We start from the raw sequence: 11,822 nt of genomic DNA, 5'->3' as shown, positions 1-11,822 counted from the left end.
CCCTCTGTTCCTCTCAGGGTGGAGTCACCAACCACAACCAATTCATGATACAAGGCGTTCTCTGACTCTTCCATGGCAACTCTCCTAACCTGGATGATCCCTTATCTACTTAATCATTTTTCTCATTTTCCTGATCCTCAAATACCTCCAATCTGTTGTAGAGGGGTACCTGGGAAGGTGACATACCCTGGTGGGTAATACACTGTCTACATGAGAAGTAACCTGTTTCCAACCTCTCCTGTCTCGTAGGTCCACTCCATCTGTCTGGTGTCAAGAGGGTAGGGGATCCTTAGTTTCTTTTATTTTGGGTGGCTGGCTTGCTTCTTCTCAGGGATGGTAGAGCACAGTTCCACCAGTTTCAAAAACATTAAGCATGCAAAACCCAAATGAAATAATAACTACAAAAAAACCCTTGATTTCCTATGCATTATTATAAAGCATATACAGCATTATTCAGATTAGCCACTACAAACTAGTTATGCATACAACCAACATAAATTGAGACAAGTCTGAACTAAATAAACTCAGAAGCAAGTAGATAACTCGTTTCTACTGCACAAAGAATTCTACACAAAAACATCACCTAATACCAACACACAGCCTCAGAAATTGTAATTTGGGACTACATTCATCTGAAAAGCATTTTATAGATTTTAAGTGTTTTCTATCTACAACATACATCCAATAGCATGTTTCCGAGATATAAGAAAATCAAACAAAAACACAGCCATATGGGGAGGTTTTCAAAAAGCAGCAGAAAGTTGTCTAAATCCCTTGACTGCTCATTTCTAGAAATCCTGAAATTCTTATAAATTAAGAAAACTATTAATGTGTTTCTTTTTATTATTGACTATTTTTTTAATGCATTCAGTGTTCAACAGCATTATCCAGCTTCTGTTGCTATGAAGTTAGAATTTTTAGCCTTTTATGTGAGACTACAAAGCTAGTGTAAGAATCTAACCTATAGCTTTCCTCCTGACAAGGCTCTTCACTCCAACCAGCAGCTTCTGCTTTGTCTGGTACTGAAGAATCCAATACGGAACTAACAGTAAGGCAGTGTTCATACCGCTCCAACATTCTTTTGATCTTTTCTTTAGACACACCATGAATATTTCGCCTATACATGTAAAAAAAAAAAAAAAAAAGAAAGAAACATTTCAGATTTGTGTATTATAATGAGAGAAGAGAATAATTTAATAATGATTTAATTATAGTAAGTTTACAGCAAGACTAACCAGAGATTTCAGGGGGACAGAGCAAAAGCTGTGAAACAGCAGTTCTTTCTGTATTGGTGCACTAAGGCACTCCAAATAGGGTGTCTCAGACAAACTGCTGCTCCAGTTCACCTCTCCACCCCACCTGGTGGCCCTGTTCTGCAACAGGATGTTTTGCTTAATATTAAAACCTAAAACTGTACCAATAATGCATCTTCTTCAAACCAGTATCAGAAACACATCCTATCAGATCCTGACAGTGATGCAGGGTATCACTGGGTATGGAAGATTTCTGAATTAACTCTTCCTTCTTTGGTTTTGCTAAGAAATCCTTCTTGAGGAAAACCTATTCACTTATTATTTTGGACACACTTTGGCTGGGAATTTTCAGTGACTCTGTTGAACACCAACCAGGAATATTTTCTGCAGCAGTTCCACCTAGAACAACTGAATCCTGCTAAGGATGACAAAACAGAAATTGAAGGTACAGGAGAAAATGTTTAAGTTCTATTTTAGGAGAGAAAATAATCTTCCTTACCACACTTGAAAAGTGGCCAACCTTACGCTAGGCATGCAAATTCAGATGACAACAGACACTATGAAACCACAAAACAACTTATGTTGAAAGGGACCCCTGGTGGTCACACAGTCCAATCTCAAATTCAGAGGAAGCATAGCTAGATTAGGTTGCTCAAAGCTTTGTCTTGTCAATTTTGAATATCCTCAGTGACTGAAAGTCTCCAAACTCTCTGGGCAAACTCTTTCAGTGTGTGACCACCCTCAAAAGAAAAAAAAAAAAACAAAAACAAAACGATCAAAGAAAAGCCAAAAACCCACTTACTTTACGTAATCAAAATTTCCAAAGTTCCAACTTAATTATGCTTGTTTTGCCCTATCCCTGCACAATTCTCAGAAGAGATTGTTTCAGTGTTCTCTGTGACCTCTCAAAAGATAGCTGAAGACAACAACATGGGCCTTCCTTAATGTTCTCTCCTTAAGGCTGAACAAAGTATTCTTGCTCAATTCACTATCATCTGCCAATCTGCTGAGAGTGCACTCTGTTCCAGTATCCAAGTCATAAACAGAAGATTAAATGGTGGCGGCCCTAGCATTCATCCTAGAAGGACATCAGCCTCCTCCTGGATCTTTTGAACCTGGCATTCAGCCAATTTTCTAGGCACATATTATTCTCTTACATAGGGTTTACATCTTGCCCATTTTGGCTCTAAGTAATGGCTCTATGACTGTCCTGCTAAAGAGAAGGTAAACAATAATGATAATGCACAGGGGTTTATCCCTCTCACGAGGTGCTGATTGCCTTAAACCCAGTGACAGCAGAAACATTTCAAGTAAGGCAACAGACCAGCCAGATGCAAAACCAGTCCCAACCTGACATCATTTCTGTAACCTCAGGAACCCAAAGGAGTAGTCACTGTACCTTAAATGCAAAAGAACTGCAAACATGAAAACATTACATAATATCTATTGCTAATAGTATCTTTTGTATATAGTAGAATAAAGTGATGGGAAAAATCTCATAATACATATAAAATCCCACAGAAGCTAAAAGTGTAGGAAAAAAGAATTATTAAAAAGACAGTATCACAAAAATCTTGACTACTTAACCAGTCACTGGACTAAGTGGTACCCTTTTAAAAATCATAGTCTGTGAAAGATACACAATCTAATAAGAAATACTCCTTTATAGTCTTACCTTTCAAGTTCTTTGGGTTTAAACTTCCACCATGTGCCTGGTTCTCGGAACACGACTTTGTATTTGAACTGCTGAGCCTGAATAAAACAGATAAAAAACAAAACAAGCCACATCACCCATTTCTTACTCCTGTGAAAAGCACACAACATGTACAGCCTGCTGCTTTGAAGCTGTTTCTTGTGCTTTTCAAAACCAATTAAACATTTGGAATAACATACTTTTGTTCAGTGTTGCACTTCTGATTATATAAACAGAGATTTCTAAAAACATGTATATTCATCTCTTACTGTAAAACTAAATGTGTGCCATGATCGCAAAAACAAACAAAATCATTACTTTATATCACTCCTTTGAATGTTCTACCTCCTGAGTCAAGACTGCAGAACTTCTCTTGCACATCTCCAAGAGAGAGAAAAGCTCACTGCTTACATTCAGAGCTGACCAAATGCAAGCTAGTTCCAAAGCAAGCAACTCAGTGCAATTAACACAGTCACTGTGGACAGTGTCCTGCCATATAGGAAACTTGAGTGGTAAATGGTCCTTACAAGCTCTAGTCACCACCATGACAGAAAAGGAACCCAAAGTCTAAACAGAGAAACACTGCAAATACTGTGCCACTTCTCTCTGTTCCTGTTTTGAGAAATAAATCTTATTAGCTTACCAAAGCCTGTACTTCCTGGAAGAACTTTTGTTATTTCTTTATTTCGGTATACAGCAAAATCTAGGACTTAATTTATGAAAGAACTGTTCATCTGACAACTGTTAATAAATGCAAGGATAACAAAAATTCTATTAATAAAATTATATGTGTTCAGTGCCACTGAACTATCAAAGATAATCCATTACCACATGCAGCATAAATAGAGTATCTGCTCAAAACCTGGCAGTTCTACGTACTACACTCTCTAATGTGTTTCTGTGCAATGGTAGGAGAAATCTGCCTCTATGCTATATTTAGGATGAAACTAAGACTGCATTTTCAAGTTTCACGGAGCATCAAACATCATTCATTAATTAGTGCTGATTATATTTTAAAAGTGGTTTATAACATTACTGCTCATATAAAAGAGGAACAGAATTCAGTTTCCACAACAATATTCATTTTTGACCCCAAGTACAAAGCACTTGGTTTTGCCACTTGGAAACTAGGCCACACCAATGCTCAGACGCGCACAGAATACGACACTGGGTAATATGATTCCATGTAACACTTTTTTTTTGACTCCAGACTTCCTTGTGGAGCAACAGCTAGACTGAGAAAGACAATCTCATTTTAAAACATATGTTGTTGCCATGCTGGTCAATAATCCCTTTTCACATTGATCAAACTGTAATACTAACCAAAGTAACATAAGGCTTCATCTCCCATGCTTGTATGTTTGTGTTGTCTATTATTATGGGAGAGATTCTCATTTCAAATGCTTCTTTGGCTGAAAGACACACATGTACAGAAGAACGCAATATTGTTAATTTCACTATAAAAGGGTGGACATATAACATTTATACTAAATCTAAATTTGTTGTATTTTATGAAGTAGATAACCCATAATGATTAACCATCGTGTAAAGAACTCTCATCACAGCTTGATCTGTTTCAAGGTCCTCTTTTCTTCAGAAATGCCCCCCTCACAAGTACAGCTACAGATACAGTATTATTCTTCTGAATTAACGTATGTATGATAATCAAGGATGAAAATGCAAATGTAGAACACACCAAGATGATTAAACAATTGGTAAATTCAACTAAAAAACCTGTATGATCACCTTAAAGTGGACTTCTTTGTTGCATACAAAATTCTTGACTTTATAGCAGTCTTAAGATTAGTCCACTCTGTAAAACTACATAAAATATGAAAAAGCAAAAGAATTACTGTAGTTTAAATAACAGCAATTAAATGTTTAGAATCACTAGATTCGAGATACAGCACGATGTTTCTGTAGCTATGTTACGGTATGTCTGAACAATCGAAGTTTTTGTTGAATCATACATTTCTTATCAACCCGTTTCTCCACTGGTTAGATATTTGACAGTAGAAAAGTGATTGTGGTTCAAATTTAGTAAATAAATGCTTAAAAATAGTTGTTCTGTGGTAAGTTTAGTGGGAGCCAGTAATAAAAAATACACCAGCTATGGACAGGAGAAAATAGTTTATTTCTTCTGTCTTGCTCTTATAATTTTGTTTTAAATTTGCCAATGATTTAGTGCTTAAGAGAAAAAAATAATCTAGAGCAGGAAATGATCTGCGTAAATGTTATTTGTATCTACATCCTCAGTACTTATTGCATATGAATATATAATGGCTCATCTCAGAAGAAATATTTCTGGGAGATGGTACAGATTACCACTCCAGAAACAGGACACTACCATGATGAAATCGGAAGGTAAAACAATCTTTTGACAAAGACACTGGCATTTTCAATTTCAAAATGGACAGATGACTTCTGAGTCTCTACTCGTATTCTTTTTCCACACACATATTAAAAAATACTTTAGGATGGCATAAATGCCTGTCCCGTGAAACAGGCATTACAAGACAGGCAGCTTTTAAAACAGCACACAAGCATTGAACTATAAAGGAGCAAGCTAATCCCTTATTTACTGCTCACCTCGTTTCCTGTTCCAGTCATGTGCTTCTCCTAAGCAACTGGGATCAAATTGGTATTTTCCATATTTATAAAAGTAATCATCAGTACTAAGAATGACTCCGCCTGGGTTATCCTCAAGTAAAGTCCTGTGAAAGAGCAAGAAGTAAATAGCTTTTCCCGCTTCTCCTCCCCAGGCCTGTTATCTTCTACCACACATACATGTATTTGGCATCTTGCACAAAACCAAAATTATTTGGAATGGAAGCACTAAATTTAAGTAAGGAGGAAGGGGGAAGGGGAGAATCACCCTCCAGGCAAAGGTGATATATAATAATTTTCCTCCTTTTCCAAAGGCTGAAGATATCTAGGGGAAAGAGCTGACAGAGGTTCCCTGTGAGTCTCATTTCAAAACAACAAGGGAGTTACTTTTCCATCTGCATCTAGTGACGTACTTTCACACTGACAAATACACGCACAAAGTTAATTGCACCCAGTATTTCAAGTGCCAGCCAGAGAAGTCTAAGCTCAAGCTAGACTTTTGGAGAGTTAGAAAAGAAAGCAAAAATTCAACCCAAGAAGCTCCACACGTACTACTTACACAAAAGAATTCCAACAGTGGAAGGGGAATTTCTGCCCTATAAAGAGCTGGCATATTTCCATTCATGTTATTGGAAGGGAACACCTGAAATGAACAGGGACCGGAAGAACACGGCAGACCTAATACTAATGCAGTGATCCTCCAGTGACACAAACTCCTTTGGCCAGTGACAGCAGTTAAAGCTAACCCTTCCTATTTCAATTTCCTCTAGAGGCCAAGGAGCTGCGAGCAACTCAGCTCTCCACAATTATTGTTACTCATCATGCTGCATGTACCATGGAGCTGGCGATTAGGGTATAAGCATAACTATTTACAAATGTCAGAAAACTGTCTCTGCCTGCACTAAAACCTGTTCACAATTAAACAATTCCTTTTAGAAGCTCACAATATAGATGGTCTACCTTGCCAAATATGATTTTCCTGATCCTGGAACACCTCTGAGAAGAACAAGTACTTGACCTATAAGGTGCATCCTTTTTCTCGTCATGTGACAAACAGGTGACTGCTGTGCTTGCGGGAGGTTCAATTTGGAGTTTCTATCTTGATTTTCCCATACCTTCAGAGAAGGGTTGCTATCCCAGACATTTGAAACCACTGGAGAGGAAAAATAATGTTCTTTTTCTGAAGTCCTATAATCTGAAACAGGTCTCCACTGGCCTGGACTGACAGCCACAGGAGTTACAAAGCTGTGACTTCCACTGGATGGATAAAACACGGGAGCCATGAGGTTCCAGTGTTGTTGAGGTTGACATGACGGTGGGGAAAAACTGAAGTTATAACCCTGCTGAGTTTGCTGCAAATCTACAGGTTCTGGTGTTTTGAAACTGGATGTTTCAAGAGAGACACATGCCTCTGGAAGAGAAGTACTCTGGTGGCTGTTAAAGACAGTCACTACCTCTTCATGCTGTTCCAGGCATCTTGAGTTAGGATTTCCAGTGACAGCTACTTCAAATTCCAGAGGTCCTTGGGAGGACTCACCAGAAGCAGTAGTCATACTTTTCTGATCCAAAACAGTATCTTGTGTCTGATCAGAATTTCCACAAGGTATTTCTCCATTGGGTTGTTTATAGACTTCTGAAGCCACATCATGCTGAGGATATACTTCTGATAAATTGGAATCTTCCTGTATCTGTGCAGGAGTGCCAGATGCAGCTGGTGAGCTTGTATGGATACTTAGCTGACTCACTGGTGGCTGAGAACAGCAGAAGTTTTCTAAAACCTCATTATTTGTCCCTGTTTGCTGAGGAAAAAGTAGAAGACTGCAACCTGAAAAAGATTTTTCCCACTCTGGAAATTCATTAAAGCCATCGTGTTCCACAGAGTGCTTATGTACTATCTGGTCATTTGCAGAATTGCGCAATTCATCACTCAAGCTGTATCTCCGAGAGGCATTTTCTATTAAGGAATCCAGTTCTTCAGTCAGCGGCACATCATTTGATAGGACCTCTTCCATTTTTTCTTCAGAATTACTTTGTTCTGCATTACTTTCCCACCTTCTTTCATTTGCAACAGATCTTTGCTGGTTAACAAGAGCTTGCGATGATGCTACTGAATCAAAACCCAAGGTTTTTGAAGATCCTACTCCTTCAGCATGAGTGGACAGCTCTAGCAGATAATCCATAGCGTTTTCTACTGTTGAATAAGGTAAAGAGAATAAAGCATGGTCAACTGAACAAATACAGCTGATGCAAATGCAGGTTTTTTTACTAGAAGGAGTATCTATCATGGCTAAAGAGACAACCAGAAAACAGTTTACCAATTCATCTTTTAACACACCTTCTGCAACTCCCTTGATCTGTTTCTCATTAGAGGTAAGGGCAGAACTCAATACTGACATACTGCAAAATAATAACCTAATAAGCATATAAATTACTAAGGAAATAATGTCTAAAAATTATTCAGTTTAACTGGAAAAAATATCAGAACTGGGTGTTTAAATGGGTACTTTTAACCTGTGTTATACAGGCTAAATAGTGTAAAATGATCTGAAAACCACGACTGAGGACAAAAGAGATAAAAGCATGCAAAATACATTCATTACGGCTAGGCTCAATTGAAAATGTCATATCTAATATAGTCTGAAAAAAACCAGTATCTGCATTTATTCTATGTAAAGCCACCAAATGGAGTATAGGCTGTCTGTGATCAACGTGAATAAAATGAAAACCTGGCACAAGTATCACCTGGGCCCTAAAGCTAAACTCCTGTTTTTCTGAAAGACACTGTAGCAAAAAGTCCACTTCCATTAAAATCCAACTCTTTCTGCACACGTCAAATAAAATCTTCCTTGTCCTTCCATCTTCTCTACTGTATGAGAGCAATTTGTTATTACTTATATGAAAAGATGATAATCTTTCCATTTTTAAACTATTGTTAATAGTATAACACAATAATGAACTCAGTGTATCTACTGAATTCTCCAATAAGCCTCTAGATAAATCTGTTATTTTGGTAAAGGTAAATCTTATTAAGAGTTCAAAGCATGACTCAGTAATTCCATCAACTGTCATTTTAAAAGGAACGACAATCATAGCAACAAACATGAGAGTGGTATTAAGATATAAACTCTGTGCAATTTAGGTAAAGTAAAAATGGCAATAAACGCAGTCCTTTTAATAGCTACCCAGCTTTCATACACAAAACAGCAAATCCTGCCTTCTTTGCAAATACTCGTAGAAAAAACTCAGCTAATCACATCTGATAATATGAATAGAGATTGATTAAAATGCTCCATATATGACTTATTCGCCTTCCAAGTAACTCCTCAGACGTTGTAACTCCTCCTGTATCTCATCCATTACTTTTATTATGAGCAATGAACTTATACACAGAAGAATTTCAAAACCACACAAGGTTTTGGGAAGGACTAGGGAAGGACTAGGCACAGACATGAAAACAGTCTGCCAGGAGAGGTGGGTATGTAGCTTGGCAGAATACAGAGGAAGAAACACAGTCCAAACTTGGCTGCAGAGAATTCAACATGACAAACAGAATTTATCCTGCAAAACCTAATCCTCAGTGGAGATGACAAGATGACAATGCAAAATAGAAAGTGAAACAAAGCTCAATTGAAGTATTTACAGAAAAGCAAACACTGCCTGGACCACATACAGTGTACCACTGTCTTAAAAAAATGTGGTCTAGAACACAAAATACACCTCCTGCAGAAACAGTTTGTGCATCGACCAGATATGGCACAGAAACTAACCAGGGAAAAAAAAAGAAGGCTCTCCTCACAACTCTGTGACCGCCTGCTCTGTGTCACAGAACAAGCCACTTAAGCTGCACCTCCATTTATGGAGCACACTGCTACAGCAAGTTACCAGCCTCACAGAAATGCTGTCAAACTTGGGAGAATCCTGCAAGGAAGGAGCTGTAACACTTCAAAATATTATGACTCACCTGCTCATTAAAAGCTAAACTCACAAATATGCTTGCAACACCTACACCAACTTTTCTGGAGTTGCCCTAGTTAAGAGCTGTCTGCACATGCAACAAAACTGTAATGCCAACTGTACATTATTTACCTTTAAAATCACATTCAGACAGAACCATATAAACCACAGTGGGGTCTAGGTCAGCAAACATCTCTGACATGCTGTTCAAGAGCTTTTCCTTATTGACACTATGCATTGCTTGTGACAGTGAGCAGCTTGGGTCCCCTTGGGATACAGCAAACGCAGTTCTGTCATAATTGCCATTCTTTAGAGAAGGACTCCCACCAGTTTTCCTTTTCCGGGGCATTTTGTTTTACAAAAATCAGCTTGGTTTTTGCTTTAGTTTGTTCACATGAGGCTGATAGCACCAAGCTCAGAAATCACAAGAAACCTCTCGTAACTGGGATACACATAACGGAACTAACAGACCTGGAAAAAAGAGAACAGAGAAATTTTAATAAAATACACAGTCACATTTCCATGTCTCCTGTTTAAAAGATAAAAAAAAAACCCCAAACATAAGCATCCGAGAAAGCATTTTCTAGAGGGCTGCCTTTCTTCTTTTCAACTGGCTGACAGCTGAACAGCAGCCTTATTTTCCAACTAAAAGATATTTAATCTGTGTCTGGAAGAAAGAACAAATACAATGGGAGTTTAAAAGAAAAATCCAGAACAGTAAAAGCAGCAGTGCAAGGCAGCCAGTTCACAAATACTCCCCTGCTAACACCTACTGATGACCAGTTAACATTATGGAACACTTACATTCTGTTAAAATGCAGAATCTTTGCTCCTCTTACACAAGTACTGTAAAACGTAACAGAAATCTCCAAATCTTCTTAAAAGTCCTTCATTACTTCCCACCACCCCACCCCGATTTATCAAGAGTAACCAGCTGGGGTTCTTCAATGTTCAAACATGGCACAGGTTGCCCACAGAGGTTGTGAAGTCTGCAATTATGCAGAGTTTCAAATCCTGACTGAACACAGCCCTGAGCAACCCGCTGCAGGTGCCCATGCTTGCATGGTGGGTTGAGCTGGGTAACATCCACAAGTGCCTCCCAGCCTCAGCCTGGGGGGGGATTTTGAAATTTTTTTAAATTTTACAGATTTATAAGCCATAAAGCCAGAAGCAACTTCTGTCCACCCCACCCCACCCCCACTTATGCCATAAAGCCTTTGCATACATTATTATAACATTACGGCATCTGTGGTAACTGCAATTACTGCATTAGTCTTGTATAAGAAAGGAAAGTATTATTAATTGAAGTACAAGTATAGACTATGGCGTGGTCTCACTTTTTTCTTTATATCAAATAACATCAAAGCTCTGTTGTGTTCTAGTGATGCTCATAATAAACGTATTTGTAATTTTTACAAGTAAGAAGACTAGCAAACTTTGGTAAGGCTCAGAATCTCAAGTTAATTACAGCAAAGGGTCCCTATTTAGTGATAACAGTTACTGAGTAGGCCATAAAATACCTGTTTCTAGATAAACATTATTTTGCCAGTGATGACCAATTCAACATGTGCAGGTAAATCAATGGCAGCACTTCTCAAGTCCACTTAGTCCTTCCCTCCCTGGATCACTGGCAATCAAATGACAATGGTAGATCAGTGCCAGATTTGGACAGCACTTCTCCGTTATTCCCTAGCAATCTCTTCCAACTACCAAGAAAAGTTTTAGAATGTGTGGGCTGTTCCATTCCCAGTCATAGAAACTTACATATGAAAACCAACACAACACCAGGATCCCAGAAGTTTCTACCATATGTGTATGGACCTTAGACAGAGAAATAAGACAGTTGTCTGAAACAATGAAGAGGTCAGGGAAGTCTGAAATGCGTGACAAGGAAAACAATACGCAGGAAAAGGAAGAGGTAGACTTCCAAAACTAAAGGAGAAATGACAATGGAAGATGCTAGCTAGCCAGACCGAGCTAGGGCAATTCCAGCTGCTTTTTTTCATTACGTTTATTTTGGTTCATCTCTCTGATCAGCCATCCTTACACCAATCTTTACTGTCACGAAAAAGTATTCAAGCAAAACTATTAAAAAAGTTATAGCAAGTCCTGTTTCTCAAACTTGTATTTCTAATTGATTCATCCTCCAGCCAGTAAAAAAGTTGACACCTACCTTCACACAGTATGTCAGTGCTAAAAAATGTGATTGCTCTCACTAAAACAGGTTCAGTGACAAAGAAAAGATCCTGCAAGAGAGAAAGATATTCATACACCCTGACATTACTGAGCTCCAAGAGGCTTTAAGCAGTACACTC

At 38.3% G+C, this 11,822-nt stretch overlaps 1 protein-coding gene across 1 annotated transcript; it reads right to left on the bottom strand.

Annotated features, from left to right (window-relative positions):
- Positions 1-961: 961 nt before the first annotated feature.
- On the bottom strand, positions 962-9,856 carry LOC104411627 (NEDD4-binding protein 2-like; the record flags this gene model as incomplete). The annotated part of the gene is made up of 6 exons (XM_010022090.1): positions 9,640-9,856; positions 6,514-7,744; positions 5,536-5,660; positions 4,270-4,358; positions 2,929-3,005; positions 962-1,117 (listed from the first exon to the last, which is right to left on the bottom strand). Coding segments are annotated over exons 1-6 (1,895 nt in total), but the record flags the coding sequence as incomplete, so codon positions are not given.
- Between the last annotated feature and the right edge of the window lie 1,966 nt (positions 9,857-11,822).

The sequence above is a fragment of the Nestor notabilis genome, unplaced genomic scaffold (assembly GCF_000696875.1).
Source record: "Nestor notabilis isolate BGI_N333 unplaced genomic scaffold, ASM69687v1 scaffold33369, whole genome shotgun sequence".
Taxonomy (NCBI): domain Eukaryota; kingdom Metazoa; phylum Chordata; class Aves; order Psittaciformes; family Psittacidae; genus Nestor; species Nestor notabilis.
This window is presented reverse-complemented; position numbering and strand designations above follow the sequence as displayed.